Raw genomic sequence first — 26636 nt, 5'->3', positions numbered from 1 at the left:
TAAATTTATAATATTTACGTATTTTGCTCAAGTTTGCTTTTTTTTTTTCTTTCTTCATCACTGATTACTAATCACTGCAGAATTTATGATAGCCAACAAACATAATAAAACATCACTTACCGTGCAAGGTCTGCTGTCATTAGGATGCCGAGTGCTACAATGTTCATATATTCCCATTTAGGTAAAGAATGTCTCATAATCCTCACAAAGAAACGGGGTAGAGGGGCGGGGAGAACCAAGCATCTTTTCGTGTCCTTCTGGCCATTTTCAGGTCCTGAATGGCTGTCAAAGTGTCCCAACTTGTCCGAATACCTACTCAGACTTCTTCTGTCCAGGTGAGAGGCATGATTTATGATCTACAATAAACAGGGAGCAATGAAGCAAGGAAGCAGCAGACCACTTGATGATGTAAACATAGGGACACACAGAAGTGATCACGGCGCTGCCGCTATAACTAGTTTGTCTGCGTTAGCACTTATAATAACAATATCACTAATACTTGGTTAATATACAAGACACGAAATGTAATTAGAGTAATGTTGGTGCTTTTTGAATGGCTATTTGTTGGATTTTATGGGCAAAATAGTGGGGCTCCCATTGGCTCCGCTGTAAGAGGTCTTTTACTTACATTTATTTAATATTTAGAATGCATTAAAAAAATCCATCCGTCGTCATGTCTTTCATAGAGGTTTGTGAACGATAGACAAAATTCCAAAAAAAGTAAAAAATACTGTAGCTTTTTTTGATGAATGCCGTTAGAATACACTACACCACTTAGCCTGACCCACACTGGATTCTAAAACATCTAAAAAGGGACTGATTTCCACTGTGCACTTTACTTGTATTACTGCAAGGTTCCCTTATGCACTTGATACCTTACATAAGATGCATTTCCTTCAGACTTTAAGGGATAATTTGGGTGAAAGTGTAATTTTAAACTACTAGCACTTTGACGAGCTGGAAAAACAATCCCAGAGGGGCAGAAATGTTGCATCTGGTTTGTGTCATGACAAGTCGGCAATGCCTCTCCAGTTGTAGAAGGAAGAATCAAGCATGGACATGTGCAAATGTAATTTTTTTTATGATAGACTCACTTATCTAGATCAGTGGTTCTCAAATGGGGGTACGCGTACCCCTGGGGGTACTTGAAGGTATGCCAAGGGGTACGTGAGATTTTTTTTAAATATTCTAAAAATAGCAACAATTCAAAAATCCTTCATAAATATTTTTATTGAATAATACTTCAACAAAATATGAATGTAAGTTCATAAACTGAACATCAAATCAGGTAGGCTATTCCATTCATTACCATAAACCCAGAGTTTCCCCCATGGACCATGCCATGATGGTTTGATCCTACCTGGCGCTGCCACACGGCACCAACTGTCAATCAACTATTGATGTAGAAAACAATGGAGGTGTGGTTAAAGCGTAGCAGTAATGCAGCTGAAAACAAGGAGGAACATGTGCCAAAGAAGGCCAAACCTGAGCCGGCAAAAATCAGACAGTATTCCGAAGAATATGTGTTAATGGGATTTACGCCGGCTTGGAGTTGTAACCCCCCCAAGGCATTGTGTTTTTTCTGTGGAGAAATGTTAGCGAACAGCGGCATGAAGCCCGCACATCTTCAGCGGCATCTCCGGAAAAAACACGCTTGCCATGTCGGTAAGCCACCTGATTTTTTAAGAGGAGACTAAATGAATTCAGGTCATCTCAAGACACGATGCGGGAGGCCTCCACAACATCAGCCAAAGCCCTGGAGGCTTCTTACGCGGTGTCTTTGCTTGTTGCTAAAGCCAAAAAGCCGTTCACTATCGCTGAAGAGCTGATACTTCCAGCCGCTGCAGTGCTGGCCGAGACAATACTGGATAAAAACGCAGCCGAGAAAATAAAGAATGTGCCTTTATCAAATGACTGTTTGCCGGAGAGTAGATAAAATGGGAAAAGACATTGTTGAGCAAGTTGTTGGAAAACTTAGCGCATACTTGCCAACCTTGAGACCTCCGATACCGGGTGGTCGAGGGTGGGGCGGGGGGCGTGGTTGGGGGCGTGGTTAAGGGTGTGGTTAATAGAAGAGTAGTATATTTACAGCTAGAATTTACCAACTCAAGTATTTCATATATATATATATATATATATATATATATATATATATATATATATATATATATATATATATATATATATATATATATATATATATATATATGAAATACTTGACTTTCAGTGAATTCTAGCTATATATATATATGTATATATATATATATATATATATATATATATTTATTTTATTATACATATAAATAAAATAAATACTTAAATTTCAGTGTTCCGGAGGCTATCCAGTAGATGGCAGTATTGTCCTGTTTAACTTCTCTGTTAATGACTGAGTATATGATTTCGGCCACCGTGTTCAATGGAGAAGTCTGTTCTACAAAATGTACAGGCAACATACCCCTTCCCCTTCGAACTGTCCTGGATGAACTGAAATTCTTGTTTCCATTCGTTTTGGAACTTGCAAGCGTATTTCTTCATCTTGCTCGTCGACGGCGTCGCCATGTCTGTAACTTCCTCGTTCTTCTGCTTCGTCTCCTTGTTGTGTGCGCAGTTGTGCACTCTACTCTCTAAAAGCCGTAGATGTTATGACGTCATTGGGCAGGCAAGCTGTTTATATTGTGGGAAAGCGGACGTGAGAACAGGCTGTCCCCACTCAGGTCCGCATTGAGCTGGAGGGGGCGTGGCCTCCAGCTCCGGCTGAATACCGGGAGTTTGTCGGGAGAAAATTTCTGCCGGGAGGTTATCGGGAGAGGTTGGCAAGTATGACTTAGCGACTCATTTTCCCTCCAGCTGGATGAATCCACAGATATTAGTGGAAATGCACAACTTGTAGGTTTTGTCAGAGACTGTTGACAAAGATCCTCAGTGAAGCACAAGCTCAGGTTTCTCACTAAAATGTCTGTCAAAAAGAACTGTGAAAAGAAATGCAACAATGCAATATTCAGTGTTGACAGCTAGATTTTTTGTGGACATGTTCCATAAATATTGATGTTAAAGATTTCTTTTTTTGTGAAGAAATGTTTAGAATTAAGTTCATTATTCCAGATGGATCTCTATTACAATCCCCAAAGAGGGCACTTTAAGTTGATGATTAATTCTATGTGTAGAAATCTTTATTTATAATTGAATCACTTGTTTATTTTTCAACAAGTTTTTATTTATTTTTATTTATTTTTTTCCAAATAGTTGAAGAAAGACCACTACAAATGAGCAATATTTTGCACTGTTATACAATTTAATAAATCAGAAACTGATGACATAGTGCTGTATTTTACTTCTTTATCTCTTTTTTTCAACCAAAAATGCTTTGCTCTGATTAGGGGGTACTTGAATTAAAAAAATGTTCACAGGGGTTACATCACTGAAAAAAGGTTGAGAACCACTGATCTATATCATGAGACAATACATCTTTAACCAAAATATATATCAGACACTGGTGTATAAACATTACTTTTATGCAGGGACAAGGTACACAGTTTGATTTGTGCGATGTTGCATTGTAGTGTATTTTGTATGTAAGTAAGATATCAGTTTCATGTAGAATTTTATGAAATGTTTAGACTAAAGATATGAAATACTATTATTTTAAATAAATAAATGATAAATGGGTTATACTTGTATAGCGCTTTTCTACCTTCAAGGTACTCAAAGCGCTTTGACAGTATTTCCACATTCACCCATTCACACACACATTCACACACTGATGGCGGGAGCTGCCATGTAAGGCGCTAACCAGCAGCCATCAGGAGCAAGGGTGAAGTGTCTTGCCCAAGGACACAACGGACGTGACTAGGATGGTAGAAGGTGGGGATTGAACCCCAGTAACCAGCAACCCTCCGATTGCTGGCACGGCCACTCTACCAACTTCGCCACGCCGTCCTTTTAACAACGAATTAAAAGCTACAAAGCAAAAACCTACTTACTAATTTAAATCATGACAGTTGGAAGATTTCCACATCCCTTTTACCATTTTAATTATCGATAGTAACAAAAACGGTGTTACAGCAGCAGTGAGCCTTTCTATTGAGTCCTGTCTGATATGTGGAAAAGCAATACAATGACAGCAGCAGGCAGCAGGTGTTATGTGTGAACAGTGGGACAGTACAGTGCACAAATACATGGGTAGGCAAGGAAAACCTCGCTCTTTTAGGTTCCATCATTGGGCGGCGACTTATTGCAGGAACGGCAGAACTGAAACAGAGGCTGAAGTCCTGTATGTGTGTGTGTGCGTGCATGTGCATGTGCATGTCAGCTCCCTGTAGAGAGTACTACATTTTGACTGAGGAGGTTAAAGAAGCCATTCTTTACCAGAGCTTCTCTTGTGTGTTTGCAGATGGCTGATGTGAAGGGGTGATAGCAGAATGAATAACAGAAGAGGGATCTGATTGTTTGATTTCAGATAATGTCCAATGAGATGGGTCCTCTGCGGTTGAGGTCACTGACCTTAAACCAGATGTGGATCAACAATATGTCATGTTGGGCCTCTTTAGTGAGAATACTTCTCAGAGAGGACTAATTTGAAAATCCCCCTTCCACGGTGTTGTTTTCAGTCTCAGGAGCAGAGTTCAAATGTATGAAGCAATCGGCTTTAGATATCAGCAAAGCAAACTAGGTTACTTTAATAACATTTTAAAAGATTAGTCTAACAATTCCCAGTGTGCAGCCTAAATCTTCCCTGGCAAATGGACTGCAAGGAGGGAAACACAGTTTGCTAACTATGTAGGTACACAGAAGTGGTGGGACAATTGAAGTCATTAATTTAATTTAACATATACTGAAAGTTTGTGTGTATTAAAACATGTGCAAACTTGACAGCACGCACAAAGCTGATCTACTAAACTTGTGCACAGAGGATGGCTTCTCTTAAACAAGCAAAATAAGGAGCGTAATCCATTTCATACATTACTTCTCATTAACTTCCAAAAACGCATTTATCCAATGATTCTTTAGTTTCGCTGCAATGGAACAACCCATTCTATGCTCTCCAATTGAAGTCAATGGACACTCGGATGCACAACCTTTACTGTTGTCTTGCTCTTTGCTCGAAGGTGAGCAACCTTGAACAGATCTGCATCTTTTCTTGTTCGGATGTAGACCCCCTTTGATGTGTCCTTGAAAGCAACCTCAAGCATGGCTGATAGGTAGAGTGAGAACAGGGTTGGTGCTAGAACACAGCCCTGCTTCACTCCATTGCTGACTGGGAAGTAGGGCTGCGAATCTTTGGGTGTCCCACGATTCGATTCAATATCGATTCTTGGGGTCACGGTTCGATTATAAATCGATTTTTTCGATTCAACGCGATTCTCGATTCAAAAACGATATTTTTCCGATTCAAAACAATTCTCTATTCATTCATTACATTGGATTTCAGCGGGATCTACCCCAGTCTGCTGATATGCAAGCAGAGTAGTAGATTTTTGTAAAAAGCTTTTATAATTGTAAAGGACAATGTTTTATCAACTGATTGCAATAATGTAAATTTGTTTAAACTATTAAATGAACCAAAAATATTAGTTATTTTATCTTTGTGAAAATATTGGACACAGTGTTATGGTATTGCTTTGTATTATTTTGTTGGATTGATTAATTAAAATAAATACATAAATGAAAATACAAAAAATACAAATACAAATAAAAATCGATTTTTGAAAAATGAGAGTCAATACTGAATCGTACAACGTGAGAATCGCCATTTGAATTGAAATCGATTTTTTCCCACACCCCTACTGGGAAGTCCTTTGAGACAGATCCACCCAGTGCCACATTTGCCTACATGTCCGTAGGAAGCGCCTCAATGAGCTCAACAAACTTGTCTGTACATCCGTACTTCTTGAGAACTTGCCACAATCCTTGCCTTGAAACCGTGTCGAAAGCTTTACTGAAGTCAATGAAGACCACATAGAGCGGCATGTTCTGCTCAATTCACTTTTCCTGCACTTGTTTCAGACAAAAGATCATGTCCATTGTGCTCCTTCCTCATCTGAAGCCACATTGAGTTTCTGGAAGTACCTCTGGCGAGATCTGTTCATTCAACATGTTCAGAAGCATTCTTGAGAAGATTTTACTGACAATGGCTAAGAGTGAGATGCCTCGATAATTCCTACACTCTCTTCTGTCTCCTTTCTTGAATAGTGGTACAATGCTGGCATCCTTCCACTCCTGGGGTATCTGATGAGTTGCCCAAATATCTTTGATCTTCTTATGCAGACAGGTCAACAACTGGGTACCCCCAGACTTCCACACTTCAGTTGGAATGCCGTCACGACCTGGGGCTTTATCTTCCTGCATTGTGTTGATTGCTCTTGTTAATTTGTTAATTAAAAGGCACCTTCAGCACACTAAAAAAGTGTTTATGCATTGCAGGACTGCTTTTAAAATGCCCAGAAAAAGTGGTACTGTATTTTTCGGACTATAAGGGGCACTTAAAATTATTTCATGACAGTGCGCCTTATAACCTGGGCACCTAATATACGGAATGATTCTGGTGATTCTGGTGATTCTGGTGATTCTGGCCCGCGGGCCAAATTTGGCCCGCCGTGTAATTTCACTTGGCCCTTGAGGCGATATCAAATTAACACTAGAACTGGTACGCCGATTATATTCAGCGGCGGTGCCGCGGTAACACCGCATTCACCACTAATTATCATACTTGCCAACCCTCCCGGGAGACTCTCAAATTTCAGTGCCCCTCCCAAAAATCGTCACGTCCGCTTTTCACCCAGTCCAGCAAATGCTGGCCCAGTTACATAATATGTGCGAATTCAGCAAGCACACACTCGTGAATGCAACGCATACTTGGCCAACAGCGATACAGGTTACACTGATGGTGCCCGTATAAATAACTTTAACACTGTTAGAAATATGTGCCACACTGTGAATCCACACCAAACAAGAATGACAAACACATTTCGGGAGAACATCCGCACCGTAACACAACATTAACACAACAAAACAAATACCCAGAATCCCATGCAGCCCTAACTCTTCCGGGCTGCAATATACACCCCCGCTACCACCAAATCCCCCCGCCTCCATGCGTCGGTTGAGGTGGGCGGGGTTGGGGGGGCGGCGGGGTTTGGTGGTAGCGGGGGTGTATATTGCAGCCCGGAAGAGTTAGGGCTGCATGGGATTCTGGGTATTTGTTTTGTTGTGTTTATGTTGTGTTACTGTGCGGATGTTCTCCCGAAATGTGTTTGTTATTCTTGTTTGGTGTGGATTCACAGTGTGGCGCATATTTCTAACAGTGTTAAAGTTTTCTATACGGGCAACGTCAGTGTAACCTGTATCGCTGTTGGCTAAGTATGCATTGCATTTACGTATGTGTGCGTGCTGAAGTCGCACATTTTTTGTGATCGGGCCGGCACGTTGTTGGAATGGATCAAAAGCAGACGTGACGACAGCTCGTGGAGGACGATAAACGCAGTGCCTTTAAACACGCCCATAAGACTGTGGTCCGGGTGGACTACGTGGTATAATGACTGATGAACAACTTTGTTCGATAATGAAAGATGCCTCAGCTCAAAGCCTGAGCCCCGACATTAATGAACTAGCATCCAAGAAAAGATGGCAGGTATCTGGCTTGGGCACATCAGATTAGATCAGTGTGTTGCAAACTGAGCAGTTTAAAGTCCTGAATGGTTGGTTTATTCATTGTTATTTTCTTTTCTAATTTATTAGCCTGTGGAAAAAGTTCATGTTGATATTTACCTCAGAAGGCTGCAAATAGAAAAGAGGCATTACATTTTTATTTAAATTGTATTTGATATGCCATTGATATTTTTTTAATTATTATTATTATTATTTGAAACTCGATTTTGCATGTCACTATAAAGTTATATAAGCCTTGCTTGTTCAATATTCAATGCAATACTTGTTTGGGTCCCTATTAAAAGGTTAATTTGTTCAACCTTGGCCCGCGGCTTTGTTCAGTTTTAAATTTTGGCCCACTCTGTATTTGAGTTTGACACTCCTGGTGTAGAAGGTGAGCCACGTAAATAACACCGCTCACAAAACGGCGCACCCTGAAGCGACTGTCAGACAGCGCCTTGAAGATGGTCTGTAAAACAATATATGCAACATTTTGACCAAAGAACCACCATTACATGTTATGTAGACCACAAGGAAGTGTTTTAAATTTGAAAAAAAAAACTAAATATGACCCTTTTAATGCGCCTTATGATCCGGTGCGCCTTTTTTATGAAAATAGACCTGCTATCGGCCGTGCGCCTTGTAATGTGGTGCGCACTATGGTCCGAAAAATACAGTACATATTTGTTGCATGTTTCAAAATATTGCAAAACGTCGCAGGGCGAATGATAACGTGGATATGCAGTAAATGAGTGTCTCCATGATGAAAGTCGTATAGTATACGGAAAAACCTCATTTAAATATTGCAATCTGCACCAGTTATCAATTGTAGTGTACACACAGTCTTTATAGCGCAGACGCAACACGCCCACTAATTGCTTGTATTCCAACAAGTGATTTCTTCCCGGAAGTGAAAACCAGTTGTAGTCAACCAAGCCAAAATGGCTGTTATACATCAAGCAGAGTACACACGGGGCCTATAAATTCATGCAAAAAGCAGATACAAGCAAAAAATCCAACTGTGCAATAGAATAGCTCCCTATACTTTATCAAAAAGTATTTGTCGAGTGATGAAGGATTATTCGTCGGTGGAGTTCACAAACTTGTCGAACTATCGTGTGCTCCAGACGTTATGACAAAACAGATGAAAACTTAGAAAAGCATGGAAGTCTACAACTTATTTGTGTGTGGCTGGGTCAAGGAAATTGGTATCAAGACTCTCCCGGATAAATATGCATCGTTTTTACTTGGGTAAGGTTGCATTTCATTATTTAACTTCGTGTCTACTGCCATGTTTATAGCTGTTATTTTAACGCCGTTTGAGAGTATGCTTGTTTTCCCATCTTTATCAAAATATAACTATAGATGTCAACATTGTGTATGTGCTGAAAGCTTCATTTATGATCATTGCCTTTGGTAAAAGTCTAACTCTTTTAGGTTTTGCTCACATTTGATTTATTTCATTTAGACCTGCCGAGTTGTTGCTTTATGGAACACTCGTAGCAAAAATGTGTTTTAAGAAGTACAAATAATATCAAGATAATACTTAAATCTGAAACACAAGATAATAAAAGTATATCAAACAAACCTTTAACGGAGTGGTCAGTGCACTCTTCCGCCATTCTTGATTAGCTGTCGAGGAACTCTGCAGAAACATTTATCCTTTTGCGAAATAAACGGTTCGTACACCCGAAAACAGCACAAGTATATTGCATTTTTCTCCGAGAAAGGCTAAATGGCGCCTCGTACCCATTGAGAACAGACGCTGGCTTGACCACCACACGGGTTCAATGAGCCGTATGTGACGTAATTTTGAATCCAAGCAAGAGTACATGCAATTTTATAGTTTGCACACGTGTGGTGTTTTGATCTTGGTAGATTCGGCCCTTGGTTTGAGCAAGTTAAAAATATATATATTTTTTAAAAACTTCATATAAAGCAGAAAATACTGCAAGTTTTAGACATTAAGAGGCAACACTGTCCAACAGCTAAAAAAAAGTGCATATTGCTCCACAGTTTCATACCTAACTATATTGCAGTTAGAATAATCAAAAATATGGTTTAAGTTTCAGGGGCTATGCAAGGGGCGATGGCAACCATTTAATTCAGTTTGCAAAATTAATGTTTAGCACAGTGCAACTCCCGGGTTACTAGCCCTTCAGGCCAGCACAATTAATGACCAGCGGACCCAGAAGTTTCAAGCCAGTACTGGCCCACAGCCTCCGTACTTCAAAGCAAATAAACTGAGGATCATTTCACCAAACAAATGATTCCAGGCCAGGCAAGAAGAGCACAAGGCTGGCTACACTCTTTGCACCAAGGAAACAAAAATAAAACCACAGAAGGTTTACATATCTCTCCTTCCGGGGCAGTGTTTAGGAAATGGTGTTTGTGTTGAAAGCGGTATGCATGGGAAAATATTGCTAATAAAAAAATGGTGGATGTACATCATGAGAAGTGGAGAGGTTACTGTATAATAGGTATGTAAATATACCTGTGCAGACATGAACTCAGATGCAGAAGCAACTTCCGGCTGTCCCTCAAGCCAGGAAATCTTCAATGGGTTTTCACTCAGGCCGCTTTCATTCTTCACAGCCAGCTCCTGAGATATCACATACAGTATATTAAAGGTTGATGACATGGTGGTGGGGGAGAAACAACTTAGTAGCGTCTATACATAGTAAAATAAGCCAAATTAAAGGACATATTGGATAACTGCATGTGAAATAAACATTTGACTTTACAAGGGCTTGCATGGCATGTAACCAAAAATCAAGAATGGAACTCGAAGATGGGCAGACAGAGGCAACAGAGAAGGTGTCTCAAGACACCAGGCGACAAGCAGAAATGTTGTATGGGGTAAAACCACATGTCGTGGTCACGAAGCAACAAAAAAAGTGCATGACAACAAAAGGCCTCCAGAGCCAGACAGTGTGGAAGAATGAGTAAAGCCCTACATTCGCAATAAGATCTTAACTTCACAAGGTAACAGACCAAAAATAGGTTGAGGTAACAGAGGCTATCCAGAGGCTAAGGCATCTGTCATGGGTGTCATTATCAGAATGAATCAAACTGTACTTACACAAAACTTAAGGAATCAGGATTCAAGGAAAAGTAACTATAATAATTAGGGCTGTAACGATAAACAATAGTAATGGTAACCACAGTAAAATTCCCGACAGTTAGTATTACCATTTTAAATTAAAATTATCGAAAAATTGGGATTTGATAACAGCACTTTAGGCCCTTATCCACCGCAGGAACTTTTACAGGAACTTGCTCATTTAACTTGATAAATGAAACACTCCTCTGCGTTTCCACCAAAAACTACTGGGGTAAATAAAGTTTCACAGGAACTATTTTAGTTCCAGCAGCTAGGTAGTACTTCCTGAAGAACTTTTGAGAGGGAGGCTGTGCTGTCGAACGCTGATTGGTTGAACACAGTTAGGGCGGTCCTAAAACTTTTTATTCAACATTTCAGCCGCCATTAGAGTATGCAGGAACAACTTGTTTATTTCTTGTATATTTGTATTACAAAATACTTGACAATAAAAAGAAGTTAGAACGATATGAACTTTCGTGTTGTAAGAACTTTTGTGAGGCATCTGTCTGGTGAGGAAGGCATTTTAGGGGAACAATCTTGCCGTGTTTTTTACTCCGCTGTAGTGTTTGAACCAGTTTGCCGTTTGAAGCGGTTTATTAATTTTGCCAATTTCCTTTTGATACGCAAATCTATGAGAAGTGGACGGAGTCTTTTAAACGGCTTTAAAGATGAATAGCCGGTATTTAGCCGGATTTCGAAGCGCCGACTTTAGCTGCTCACAGAGACTCTGCAACCTCGTTGGATAAATGTGAAATAGAGGAGTCAGTAAACAAATGGAACAAAGGTAAATCACATGAAATAGTTAATATTTAATTTGTTACATCATGTAACACTCGTCAGCAACACGCCTTTTATGGAGTTAATCACCTCAACTCAAGTGAACCGAATGTTAATCCTAACAGGCTAATTTCTCATGTGTTCATGTTGTCCTTGTGAGATAAACACCGACATCTATTATTCACACATTGTTATGTACAGCTGAAAAGTAACAAGTGCCCGCCTGACCCTCATGAATTCATCATATACTGAGGGGCAACTTTCTGACTTTTGGACACTGTGGACAAAAGCCTGACTTTTTATGTCAAATTTGGTAAACTTTGTTTTTAAATTATATTGTTTTTGTATCTTATATTTGTATATTATGCTTAAACGTTAGTAGAATAAGTATTACCAATGTTTATTTATTTACATGGTATCAATGTAATAAATAAACTGTACCACTCCTCTATGCAGTATATCATCAGCCTGAATTGTATAAAATATCCTGAACTGTGAAATGCAATAGAAACCCAAACCACACAAGTCTATAGAAACCTCTAGTTCCAGGAACTTATAAGTTCCTGAACTTTTGGTGAAAAAAGGCCTTTTTATAAACTCACAAACCGATTAGCACCAGATCGCCAGTTAGCTTAAATGCTAATATGAATACAAGAGGCATTAACATTCTTCCCCATTAAGAAAATAATATATGAACTATACTCCGAGCAAAATACGACATAGAGGGAGGGGTTTACAAAAAAAAGTGAACTTGTGTGGCACCACATAAACCGGCAGTGAACCAAAGTGAACACTCAATATTAATTTATCATTAAAAAATATTTGAAAACTTTCACAAATTAAAATGGAAGAACAAAACACACATGAAAATATGGCTCTTGAGAAGCAATAACTATATTTAATGTTAGTCCAAAAAGGTTAATTAGGTCTTCAAAGAATCATGCAATTTGTTATTCTTATAGCCAGACCTGTGTGTTTATTTTCGTGCTTGACGGGTTCGGCTATAACTGTGGCCTTCCTCAGAGGTTGTCACATGATGTTCGGAAATAAACACACAGGTCTCTCTATATCAAATTGCAATATTTAATGTTTCTTCTGCCAAGAAAGTGTATTATGTGTTTATTCATTGTAGTTTTTTGGGTTTTTTTTATAATAAAACTTGGTGAAAATATTTCAGTGTGTGTATATACTGATCAGCACATTCAACAATACCGTGATTATAATAACTGTGATCATTTTAGTCACAAAAACCTTGATATGAAATGTTCATATTGTGTCTATTTCAATATGTATCAAAATTATACAACGGAAAAAGGACTGTCAGAAGAGAAGGTTGATACTTACAGCTGCCTTTACAGTTGCATATTCTACCACAGCGCTTCCTCTCTTCTTACTTGATATGATCACATTCAAAACATCTCCGTACTGATAAGCAAAGAAAGTCAAAAGAGAGGAAGAGAAGAGCAGACAAATGTAAATTGATATTTAATTTTATTGCAAAACCGCAAAGCATGTGTGAACCAGAAAATTTAAAACACCAGTAAATTCAACTGAACATTGGTGTAAACGTTCAGTTAAATTCAAGGCTTCAGTCTGTACACATACAGTAAATGAGCAATTACGGGAAAGAAAAGGAGAGGTCGTCATAGCTCTTCCTTGGGAACAAACTACACTTGATGAATAAAATCAAGTACGTATTTTTCGGACTATAAGTCGCAGTTTTTTTCATAGTTTGGCCGGGGGTGCGACTTATACTCAGGAGCGACTTATGTGTGAAATTATTAACACATTACCGTAAAATATCAAATAATACTATTTAGCTCCTTCACGCAAGAGACTAGACGTATAAGATTGCATTGGATTTAGCGATTAGGAGTGACAGATTGTTTGGTAAACGTATAGCATGTTCTATATGTTATAGTTATTTGAATGACTTTTACCATAATATGTTACGTTAACATACCAGGCACGTTCTCAGTTGGTTATTTATGCGTCATATAACGTACACTTATTCAGCCTGTTGTTCACTATTCTTTATTTACTTTAAATTGCCTTTCAAATGTCTATTCTTGGTGTTGGGTTTTATCAAATAAATTTCCCCTTCTTTATTATGCATTTTCGGCCGGTGCGACTTATACTCCGAAAAATACGGTCTTTCACCCATGTCACTGTCAGTAAAATTTAGGACCGACAATAAACAGTGGTCAAAAACAAGAGTAAGGAGTGAACATCTCAGCGATTGACTGACCTCTGTGACAGATTCAAAGAAGGCAGGCTAAACACATATTGTACCAATAATTAAACTAGAACTATACTGACCACAGCCCCCACATCCATCAATTAGAAAGCAAGGGCTTAATAGTTAAGTAAAGGAAGAAGTTGACCTTTCAGAATTGACTATAAAAATGCAGCATTGTGGGAAAAGGGACTGACGAGGGATGTAAATGCTCCAAAGCAAGACAACAGTGGCAAAAGAGACTCTTGGCGCAGTTTTATAAAATTCAAAGTAAAAAAACATTACATTCTCACCCCCCCGATAAAAGAAAACAAGAGGTATTATTTTAAACAGCACAAGAACACGTACGCAAACGTCTCTGACATACCGTACTCGTTTTCCTACACAACGGTGGTTATTTCTCTTACTTGAAACATTAACTGTCAGCCATTATGGATTGCCATGTCAAACAAAACCCTTTTTTCTCATTAACTTCTAAAAAAGCAAACATACTTATTTTCTTTTGTCTTATGCCCTTTCCACCTGGTTTCCTATTGAGTTTGTGCCAGGGAGAAGTTCAAACACCTTTTCCGCATGGCATGACGTCAGTGACACTTGCCCAATCCTCATTTCAGGCCAGCCTTTGCCTTACTGATAGCTCATGAGAGGTATGGAAGAATAAGGTGGTGCATGTGTTGCATGAGAAGAGCACATTTCCTCATACCTCTCTTGGCACTGCTTCATCACTGGTAAGAGGGGCATGAATAATGCCCTGCACGTCTTTAAAAGAGCACTGCAACATTGCCCTCACCACTTTCACCGCAACTAAACTTAATGGACCTTGTTTAAAATGAAGAAAATAAATTAAGTCATGCAGACCTCAAATGCGTGCAATTTGTATGTTACTTTGGATCTTTTGATACACATTAAAATACATTGTGTTAACGTTTTTTTTAAATCAGTAAATTATAGACTGTATATGTGAAGGAGTGTTTTGACTTTGTTGTGGCAACTGATTCCATAAGTGTCTTGCTCAATATTTTAAATCATTTTATGCAGAGATACAGTGGAACCTCAACTTAAGAGTGCCCCAACTTATGAGTGTTTTGAGATGAGAGCTGTCTCTCAGATAATTGCTATGATTTGAGTTACAAGCATCCCCGCCATTAGCTGGTGTAACAAATGTCACAGTGAACCCCATAAGGTCCGGCGAAAACATCTGGTCTTACTCGCTGGCATTAGCTTATAGCTAGAGATTGACATATCCTTGATTTTCCAACCAACCAAGGTAAGGAAGAAAGGGAGTGTGAAGGGACAGTGCTGAGAAGAAGTGGACAATATTAATTGAACTAAAGAAAAAAAATCATCAAAAACATGACAGCATGTAGCCAAATTGGCAAAGCAAACCGAGCGTATCACTGCTAGGATGCACCATACGGAGGCAGGAGAAGTTGATAATGCCATTCAAGGATGTTAAAATAATATTTAAACGGCAGACCATGAAAACATTGAGAAACTGCTGATGGTGTATTTGACAAAGAAGCAGCTCGAAGGAGATATCCTAGAATTCCACTCTCCAAGGTAAATGCTGTACTTCATAAAACTACTGCAGTTGTTATTAATAGCACATTGGATTGTATTGTTTTTCATACAATATTTCTCATCTAAAAGTTAGTTTTTCTTTTTAAAAAAAGGCGTTTTACATTTTGGGAGGGCTAGCACCAATTAAAGTTATTTTAATTAATTTAAATGGTTTCAACGCTGATATAAGATTTAAGTGTTTTAAGTTAAAAGCTCCATTACAGAACCAATTAAAATCGTAAGTCGAGATACTACTGTATTACAATGTTATAAAAATAATAATAGATTTTATTTGTATTGAACAACAAATCTCAAAGTCTTTTAACCTAACCCTAAATTGTACCAGGTGAAAGTAAGAAGTCCAAATCCATTTGTTTTTGGATGGTGACGGTTAATCCCCAAGAAAAACAATTCACTTATTTTCACAAACATCTCTTTTATAGGGGTGACAATCTTCTTTCCCCATCTTTACTGGAATTTGTCATTGATCAGTCAATACCTTTTGTAGAAGTTTAAAAATGAACTCTTGACAGTAGCCTCCATTTGTCTCTTCATCTTTTTTACACTTCCACTTTAACTAAAAGGAGAAAGAAAACGACAGGTTAGCCATGATGACGTGTAGAGTAAATAAAAGGGTGTGATAGTGATATCTTAAGATTAAAAGCTGCAGGGCATACAGTATGTATACACAATAATAGGATGAAGCACAATACATTACAAAACTACTCAAAACTTGACATTAGAATTAAGGAGTTGAAACAATGAATTTGTCTGAAACAGTTTCATTTTCTGGGGAAATATTGTTTCTGTATTTCTAAATCAGACTTGATTCCAGACGATTGCTTTAACAAGAATCTTGCAATATGGCCACCACAGTACGAGTTCCAGTGCTGTGCTGCTAAAACAGATCTTGCTCAACTACTCCAATCAATCACAAATGGTTATGTCCCAGCAAATATCACACAAACATAAAACACTATTATTAATGGCAAGCACAAAGTGCTGATTCTGTTCCAGCTCTCTGCTTGCTGTCAAAGAAGAAACATAATTTCTGGGAATCTCCATGTTTATGCAACCTCCTTTAGCCTTAATAATGGTGCAACTGAAATGTTAAGGATTTGCTTGAAGTGATGTCTAAGGTTTCAGCTAAAAACTCTCTCTTGGATTAAAATAAAATAAAATATTTCAGATATAACTGGGAACATGATATTATAAATAAACACCACATTGCAAAACATAGCATATCATATGAGATGTGGCCTAAGGAATGTTGACCATACACAAAATACAGTGTTTCAAACAAAAATAAGACTCAACATGCCTGTATTACGATGCACGAATGCTCAGTATCCATGAATATGGCCCCTCACAATGCCCACCATGGGGCTGCAGTTTGTTGATATAACTGAATAGAAATGTGTTAGAGAATTCCCTCCTGTACTGGAAAGCTTTTAAGCTTTAAACCAGATTTCATTTTTAAAATCATCGGCTAACATCAATTATAGCAACAACATTAATAGTTAAGGCCATTACCAGGATTAAATCTAATAAACCCCATTGTAAAAAATCTTAAATTAGGGGCGAAAAAAAAACGTATGGCCTAGTCGGCCATAACCGGCCACTTAGGGTTTCAATCCATCCATCCATCTATAGATTTTCTACTGCTTGTCCCTCTCGGGGTCGTGGGGGGTGCTGCAGCCTATACCAGCTGCACTCGGGCAGAAGGCGGGATACACCCTGGACAATCCAAATGCAACAAAATGCATAAATACCATGCTATTGCTGGGATGTTACCGACGTCACGTCCAGCTCACATCCCGCCCAATGAATACGCGTGGTGGTCAAGCTAGCTCCGTTTTCAATGGGTACTAGGCACCAGATAGCCTTTCTCGAAGAAAAAATGCCCTATGCTTGTGTTGTTTTCGGCTATATGAATCGTTGAAATCATGTTAACGTTAATTCTTATTACCCATTTAAGTATTATCTTGATATTATTTGTAGTTCTTAAAGGCCTACTGAAACCCACTACTACCGACCACGCAGTCTGATAGTTTATATATCAATGATGAAATCTTAACATTGCAACACATGCCAATACGGCCGGGTTAACTTATAAAGTGACATTTAAAACTTCCCGGGAAATATCCGGCTGAAACGTCGCGGTATGATGACGTATGCGCGTGACGAAGCCAGAGTAACGGAAGTTATGGTACCCGTAGAATCCTACACAAAAAGCTCTGTTTTCATTTCATAATTCCACAGTATTCTGGACATCTTTTGCAATTTGTTTAATGAACAATGAAGGCTGCAAAGAAGACAGTTGTAGGTGGGATCGGTGTATTAGCAGCGGACTACAGCAACACAACCAGGAGGACTTTGTTGGAGCGCTAGCCGCGCCAGCCGCGCTAGCCGTACCAGCCGCGCTAGCCGTACCAGCCGCGCTAGCCGCCGACCTCACCTTGACTTCCTACGTCTCCGGGCCGCCAAACGCATCGGGTGAAGTCCTTCGTCCTTCTGCCGATCGCTGGAACGCAGGTGAGCACGGGTGTTGATGAGTAGATGAGGGCTGGCTGGCGTAGGTGGAGAGCTAATGTTTTTAGCATAGCTCTGTGAGGTCCCGTTGCTAAGTTGCTAAGTTAGCTTCAATGGCGTCGTTAGCACAGCATTGTTAACCTTCGCCAGCCTGGAAAGCATTAACCGTGTATTTACATTTCCACGGTTTAATAGTATTGTTGATTTTCTATCTATCCTTCCAGTCAGGGGTTTATTTTTTTGTTTCTATATGCAGTTAAAGCACGATGCTATCACGTTAGCTCGTAGCTAAAGCATTTCACCGATGTATTGTCGTGGAGATAAAAGGCACTGAATGTCCATTTCGCGTTCTCGACTCTCATTTTCAAGAGGATATAGTATCCGAGGTGGTTTAAAATACAAATCCGTGATCCACAATAAAAAAAGGAGAGTGTGGAATCCAATGAGCCAGCTTGTACCTAAGTTACGGTCAGAGCGAAAAAAGATACGTCCATCACTGTCTCTCAAGTCCTTCACTGTAACGTTCCTCATCTACGAATCTTTCATCCTCGCTCAAATTAATGGGGTAATCATCACTTTCTCGGTCCGAATCTCTCTCGCTCCATTGTAAACAATGGGGAATTGTGAGGAATACTAGCTCCTGTGACGTCACGCTACTTCCGGTACAGGCAAGGCTTTTTTTTATCAGCGAGCAAAAGTTGCGAACTTTATCGTCGATTTTCTCTACTAAATCCTTTCAGCAAAAATATGGCAATATTGCGAAAAGATCAAGTATGACACATAGAATGGATCTGCTATTCCCGTTTAAATAAAAAATAATAATTTCAGTAGGCCTTTAAATACACGTTTGCTACGAATGTTTCAAAAAGCACAAACTCTGGGAGTCTAAATGAAATAAATCAAATGCGAGCAAACCTAAGAGTTTAGCTTTTACCAAAGGCAGAAATCATAAAGTAAGTTTTCAGCACATACACAATGTTGACATCTATAGTTATATTTTAATAAAGACAACGAAAAACACGCTACTCGTAAAAGAAACGTGCAACAGCAACAAACATCAGTAAATGCGAAATTAAATCATGAAATGCAACCTTACCCAAGCAAAAACGATGCATATTTATCCAGGAGAGTCTTGATACCAATTTCCTTGACCCAGTCACACATAAAGAAGTTGTAGAACTCCATGCTTTTCAGAGTTTCTATCTGTTTTGTTGTGTAGAATGGCGTCTGGATCACAATAGTTTGATATGTCTGAGAACGCGACCAATCCTTGATATCACTCGACAAATCTTTTTTTGATAAAAGTATAGCGATCTATTTCATTGCATAGTTAGATTTTTTGTCCGTATCTGCTTTTTGCAGTAAGATTCAAGCCTCTTTTTTACTCAGATAATTTGCGTGCTACTTGCTGTACAACAGCCGTTTTAGCTTTGTTGACCACCACTGCTTTTCACTTCTGGTAAGTAGTCACATGTCGGAATACAAGCAATTCCTAAATCCCGTGCTTAGGGCGCATTGTTCAAATCAGAGGAGACACACGTACACTGTTGTTCTTAAGGCCTACTGAAATGAATTTTTTTTATTTAAACGGGGATAGCAGATTCATTCTATGTGTCATACTTGATCATTTCGCGATATTGCCATATTTTTGCTGAAAGGATTTAGTATAGAACAACGACGATAAAGTTCGCAACTTTTGGTCTCTGATAAAAAAAAGCCTAGCCCCTACCGGAAGTAGCGTGACGTAGTCAGTTGTTCACCTCCTCATATTTTCCTATTGTTTTCAACGCAGCCAGAGCGATTCGGACCGAGAAAGCGACGATTACCCCATTAATTTGAGCGAGGATGAAAGATTCGTGGATGAGGAACGTTAGAGTGACGGACTAGAATGCAGTGAAAGACATATCTTTTTTCGCTCTGACCGTAACTTAGGTACAAGCTGGCTCATTGGATTCCACACTCTCTCCTTTTTCTATTGTGGATCATGGATTTGTATTTCAAACCACCTCGGATACTATATCCTCTTGAAAATGAGAGTCGAGAACGCGAAATGGACATTCACAGTGACTTTTATCTCCACGACAATACATCGGCGAAGCTCTTTAGCTACTGAGCTAACGTGATAGCATCTGGCTCAAATGCAGATAGAAACAAAATAAATAAATCCCTGACTGGAAGGATAGACAGAAGATCAACAATACTATTAAACCATGGACATGTAACTACACGGTTAATAATTCTCAGCCTGGCAAAGCTTAACAATGCTGTTGCTAACGACGCTGAAGCTAACTTAGCAACTTAGCAACCGGACCTCACAGAGCTATGATAAAACATTAGCGCTCCACCTACGCTAGCCAGCCCTCATCTGCTCATCAACACCTGTGCTCACCTGCGTTCCAGCGATCGACGGCGCGACGAAGGACTTCACCCGATCACAGATGCGGTTGGCGGCTAGCATCGGCTAGCGCGTCTGCTATCCAAGTAAGTCCTCCTTGTTGTGTTGCTACAGCCAGCCGCTAAAACACTGATCCCACCTACAACTTTCTTCTTTGCAATCTCCATTGTTCATTAAACAAATTGCAAAAGATTCACCAACACAGATGTCCGGAATACTGTGGAATTATGAAATGAAAACAGAGCTTTTTGTATTGGCCTCAATGGGGGAGCCATACCTCTGTTCTACTGGCTACGTCACGCGCATACGTCATATCCAAAGGAGTTTTCAACTGGAAGTTTAGCGGGAAATTTAAAATTGCACTTTATAAGTTAACCCGGCCGTATTGGCATGTGTTGCAATGTTAAGATTTCATCATTGATATATAAACTATCAGACTGCGTGGTCGGTAGTAGTGGGTTTCAGTAGGCCTGTAAAGTAGAAGTAGAAGCACTTCGACTGAACAGCAGGTGGTAGTAATGTGCCTTTTGCTAAATAAGATTAAGGCTACCGTATTTTCTACTCACCAACACACCCATAATAGCCAAAATATCTTTGTCAAAAAGAAAAAAAGTGGATAACGAGTGAAAAGATTTCCAAGTTTTTCCACTTATTCTTATTTATTCACATATACTGAACAACAATATAAATGCAACACTTTTTCTTTTCTCCCATTTTTCATGAGTTGAACTCAAAGATCTAAAACGTATACTATATAGACAAAAGACCTATTCTTCTCAAATATTGTTCACAAATCTGTCTAAATCTGTGTTAGTGAGCACTTCTTCTTTGCCAAGAAAACCGGAAAATTCCCAGACAAAATGAAAATTGCAAAATTCGTACCAATCTATAAGAATGGAGACGTACACCAGTTTACTAACTACAGACCAGTTTCATTACTTCCACAATTCTCCAAAATCATGGAAAAATTATTCAATAGTCGATTAGATTTATTTATTAACAAAAGTGGGACGCTCGTGGAGAACCAATATGGATTTCGAGCAAATATCTCAACATCAATACCATTAATTAAAATAACAGAGGAAATTACCAATGCAATAGATGGTAAAGAATGTGCGGCAGCAGTATTCATGGACTTAACAAAAGCATTTGATACAATTAATCATGATATTTTAATACAAAAATTAGAACGATATGGCATCAGAGGTTTGGTATTGAACTGGGTAAGAAGCTATTTAACCAACAGGAAGCAATATGTGAAGATGGGTGAAAATATGTCAACACGGCTAGATATATCCTGTGGTGTGCCGCAGGGATCAATACTGGGACCAAAATTGTTTAATCTTTATATAAACGACATTTGTAAAGTTACAAAGGACTTAAAGTTAGTTTTATTTGCAGATGATACAACTGCTTTCTGTTCAGGAGAGAACACACAGAAGATAATACAAATAATAACAGAAGAAATGAACAAATTAAAAAGATGGTTTGACAAAAACAGACTATCTTTGAATATCAGTAAAACTAAAATAATGCTATTTGGTAATAGTAGGAAAGAGCATCATACGCAAATACAAATAGACGGAGTAGACATCGAAAGGGTAAAAGAAACCAGATTTTTGGGAGTATTAATAGATGATAAAATGAACTGGAAATCTCATATACAAAACATACAACATAAGGTAGCAAAAAACATTTCAATAATGAATAAAACAAAACACGTCCTGGGCCAAAAATCACTTCATATTCTCTACTGCTCACTAGTGTTACCATATCTGACTTATTGTGCAGAAATATGGGGAAATAACTACCGTAATTTCCGGACTATAAGCCGCACCTGACTATAAGCCGCACCAGCTAAATTTAGGGGAAAATACAGATTGCTCCATATATAAGCCGCACCCGACTATAAGCCGCAGGGTTTTGATGTGTAATTAGCGTAGTATATAGGGGTTCCTGCTACCACGGAGGGGATTGTCGGGACAGAGATGACTGTTTGGGAACGCAAAGCGTCCCATTTATTAACAATAAATCTTTCAATCATTCAATCAAACTTTCACATCTTTGACATGGCGAACAGCATTCATGCAGAGTACAAATAATACAACGGCGCAAAGTAATACAAAGTGCTCGCCTGTACGTTATCAAAATAACCAGCCTACCGGTATATGAAAAGTCAGTCTTTAATCATTGTGTCATCGTCTTCCTCCTGCGTACTAAAACCACCGAAATCCTCTTCGTCGGTGTCGGAGAAGAACAGGCCGCATATAAGCCGCACCCTTGTATAAGCCGCAGGGACCAGAACGAGGGGAAAAAGTAGCGGCTTATAGTCCGGAAATTACGGTACAAATGTGCGCTACATTCGTTAACCATGTTACAAAAAAGATCAGTTAGAATAATACATAATGTTGGATATAGAGAACATACAAACCCTTTATTTATTAAGTCAAAAATATTAAAGTTTGGTGATTTGGTAAAATTGCAAACAGCTAAAATGATGTACAAAGCAATCTTTAACCTGCTACCAAAGAATGTACAACATTTCTTCTCAACTAAAGAGGAGAAATATAACCTTAAAGGAAAAAATAATTTAAAACATTTATTAAACTTTTAGCATAACAGTATGTGGAATTAAATTATGGAATGGATTAAGTAAAGAAGTTAAAAATTGTACTGACATGATCCAGTTTAAGAGGTTGTTTAAATTAATAGTGCTTACAAAGTACAAAGAAGAAGAATTATGAGAAAAACTTCCAACCTTATTGAAAATATTCTTCATCTCAGTATGTTAATAATGACTGAATTAATTAATTACATATTACAAACTGTTGTATATACTAATTCATAGATGTTATTTTATTATAAAAAAAAGGTCAGTAAATGATTTTATATAATTGTAAATGCTTTGAAGTGGGAAAGGGGTAGGATTAAATAAGCTTTGCTTCTTCCTACTCCTTTTCGGGCATGATGTAAATGAAATGATATGAAATTGTGTGATGTATTATGATGTAAATGTGTTCATGTTCTAAATAAACTAAAAGAAAGAAAGAAAGAAAGAAAGAAGAAAGATAATCCATCCCACCTCACAGGTGTGGCATATCAAGATGCTGATTGGGCAGCCTAAGGCACACGAGTGCAATAATCATGCTGTTTAATCAGCATCTTGATATGCCACACATGTGATTTAGACAGATTTCTGAACAATATTTGAGGAGTAACAGGTCTTTTGTGTTGCGTTTACATTTTTGTTCAATGTAGATGAATGTGAAACCTGTGTGCTTAGTGTGTAATCAACAAGTGTCGGTGCTCAATGAGTATAATATTCAAAAATACAATATTTTGAAAGCACAACTAAGACGAAAGAAGATTGATTTGTATTTTACTATATTTTGACAGTTTTATTTTGTATTTGTAAAAACACTTGTCAAAAGAAATATGAGTTTGCTCATATGTTTTGTAAATAGATAAAGATAAAGTTAAATATGAATATTTTCTAATTATAGGCAATTGTGGTCTGATTGTACTGGTCCAGCCTCCTATACATTTAATAAAGGTAAATGTGGCCCTTGAACCAAAATGACTTTGACATCCCTGGCTTACATGATATTAACTAATGATGAACATTTCCCTTGTACCTATGATATTGCTATACAATACTTGTTTATTTTTTCAAATTACATTTTAATTGTCTCTTGCTTCTCTCTTCTCCCCTCTGTAGCACTTTAACATTCTAGATTAAGTATAAAGTGTCTTATGAATGAAACGTATCATTATTATTAGTATTATTAAATGTATATACTTCTACACAACTTCCTCTTTATAGGTCTACAAAGTGCATATCATCGCTCTTTCCAGTCTTGTTTCCTAACTACAAACCCCGTTTCCATATGAGTTGGGAAATTGTGTTAGATGTAAATATAAACGGAATACAATGATTTGCAAATCCTTTTCAACCCATATTCAATTGAATGCACTACAAAGACAAGATATTTAATGTTCAAACTCATAAACTTTTTTTTTTTTTTTGCAAATAATTAACTTAGAATTTCATGGCTGCAGCACATGCCAAAGTAGTTGGGAAAGGGCATGTTCACCACTGTGTTACATAACCTTTTCTTTTAACAACACTCAATAAATGATTGGGAACTGAGGAAACTAATTGATGAAGCTTTGAAAGTGGAATTCTTTCCCATTCTTGTTTTATGTAGAGCTTCAGTCGTTCAACAGTCCAGGGTCTCCGCGGTCGTATTTTACGCTTCATAATGCGCCACACATTTTTGATGGGAGACGGGTCTGGACTGCAGACGGGCCAGGAAAGTACCCGCACTCTTTTTTTACGAAGCCACGCTGTTGTAACACGTGCTGAATGTGGCTTGGCATTGTCTTGCTGAAATAAGCAGGGGCGTCCATGAAAAAGACAGTGCTTAGATGGCAGCATATGTTGTTCCAAAACCTGTATGTACCTTTCAGCATTAATGGTGCCTTCACAGATGTGTAAGTTACCCATGCCTTGGGCACTAATGCACCCCCATACCATCACAGATGCTGGCTTTTGAACTTTGCGTCAATAACAGTCTGGATGGTTCGCTTCTCCTTTGGTCCGGATGACACGATGTCGAATATTTCCAAAAACAATTTGAAATGTGGACTCGTCACCCACAGAACACTTTTCCACTTTGCATGAGTCCATCTTAGATGATCTCGGGCCCAGATAAGCCGGCGGCGTTTCTGGATGTTGTTGATAAATGGCTTTCGCTTTGCATAGTAGAGCTTTAACTTGCACTTACAGATGTAGCGACAAACTGTATTTAGTGACAGTGGTTTTCTGAAGTGTTCATGTGGTGATATCCTTTAGAGATTGATGTCAGTTTTTGATACAGTGCCGTCTGAGGGATCGAAGGTCACGGTCATTCAATGTTGGTTTCCAGCCATGCCGCTTACGTGGAGTGATTTCTCCAGATTCTCTGTACCTTTTGATGATATTATGGACCGTAGATGTCGAAATCCCTAAATTTCTTGCAATTGCACTTTGAGAAACGTTGTTCTTAAACTGTTGGACTATTTGCTCACGCAGTTGTGGACAAAGGGGTGTACCTCGTCCCATCCTTTCTTGTGAAAGACTGAGCATTTTTTGGGAAGCTGTTTTTATACCCAATCATGGCACTCACCTGTTCCCAATTAGCCTGCACACCTGTGGGATGTTCCAAATAAGTGTTGGATGAGCATTCCTCAACTTTATCAGTATTTATTGCCACCTTTCCCAACTTCTTTGTCACGTGTTGCTGGCATCAAATTCTAAAGTTAATGATTATTTGCAAAAAAAAAATGTTTATCAGTTTGAACATCAAATATGTTGTCTTTGTAGCATATTCAACTGAATATGGGTTGAAAATGATTTGCAATTCATTGTATTCCGTTTATATTTACATCTAACACAATTTCCCAACTCATATGGAAACGGGGTTTGTACTACTTGCAAAGATTTACCTTTAGTTTTGGGGTGACGTTGGTTCTGGAACATCTCTCTACACCAGAGCCTGAAAAAAACATGAAGAAGATAGGAGTTAATGATGTTAAAGTTAAAGAAAAAACTGATTTGTTGAGGCAGCCACAGACTGTGCATATGGGTAGCCATTTAATTTAAGCTGTCACGTTGGGATTGCAACAGACCTATGATCTACAGAATGCCTCTATAGAGAGCACTGCTCCAGACTTTTGAGGGCCTGACTGCGTGCAAGTTGAAGATGTGCTGACTACGCATGAGTAATTGCCCAGCCACAAAAAGAGGTCTAATCTCGCGCCAACACTCCCAACTTCCCTTACCTTCACACACATCCATAGAATTGATTTATGTGTTTATGTTTTCCCTCCAACATTGAAACACGGGGGCTTCATGCAAAAATATGATCATGAGGTCAGGTTTGATGTTTGAGTAGTGTGTGTGTGTGTGATGTTTGGCATTCCTATATAAACATGCCAAAATGTCTTGCTGCCAAGGACATAAAAGCCCTTCATTTGAACATGTTGTGCCAAAAAATCCTACGTACATTTAGTTATTGTTTTTAGTGTCACTATTATCTGGTGAACAACAGGCTGCCTGAAGAAAACTGACAGCTCAACTGACAGTTTGATTATAAAAAGTTCACTCATACGGGAAGAAAGAAAAATGCTAGTGGGAATTCAACTCATGCAGGCAAAACCAAACTACATGGTGCTATGTTGTTTAACCCGCAAACAAGCATACTGGATCCTGGTTATACATTGAAAATAGAAGTACCTCTCTGGGTGTATTTACCTGTGTTCTGCTGTGCTTCTCTTTCTCTTTGGATCTGCTCACTGATGAGCCTCTGTTCTTCCTCAAGCTGTCTGGAGCCCTCTTCCCTCAAACG

At 38.6% G+C, this 26636-nt stretch overlaps 1 protein-coding gene across 4 annotated transcripts in view; it reads right to left on the bottom strand.

Annotated features, from left to right (window-relative positions):
* dnajc17 (DnaJ (Hsp40) homolog, subfamily C, member 17) overlaps positions 1-26636 on the bottom strand; it is a 103491-nt gene that overhangs the window by 62121 nt on the left and 14734 nt on the right. For 2 of the 4 annotated variants that reach the window (XM_062042009.1, XM_062042008.1), the window contains exons 6-10: positions 26543-26636; positions 25735-25784; positions 15820-15897; positions 12869-12949; positions 10139-10246 (exon numbers count right to left, since the gene is read on the bottom strand). The exon at positions 26543-26636 is cut by the window's right edge and continues 6 nt beyond it. In XM_062042009.1, the coding sequence (XP_061897993.1) occupies positions 10139-10246; positions 12869-12949; positions 15820-15897; positions 25735-25784; positions 26543-26636 (411 nt within the window). Of the gene's footprint in view, positions 1-120; positions 357-10138; positions 10247-12868; positions 12950-15819; positions 15898-25734; positions 25785-26542 lie in introns of all 4 variants that reach the window. The other 2 variants (XM_062042006.1, XM_062042007.1) reach the window with 2 other exon arrangements.

This window comes from Entelurus aequoreus, linkage group LG03, assembly GCF_033978785.1.
Source record: "Entelurus aequoreus isolate RoL-2023_Sb linkage group LG03, RoL_Eaeq_v1.1, whole genome shotgun sequence".
Classification (NCBI taxonomy): Eukaryota; Metazoa; Chordata; class Actinopteri; order Syngnathiformes; family Syngnathidae; genus Entelurus; species Entelurus aequoreus.
This window is presented reverse-complemented; position numbering and strand designations above follow the sequence as displayed.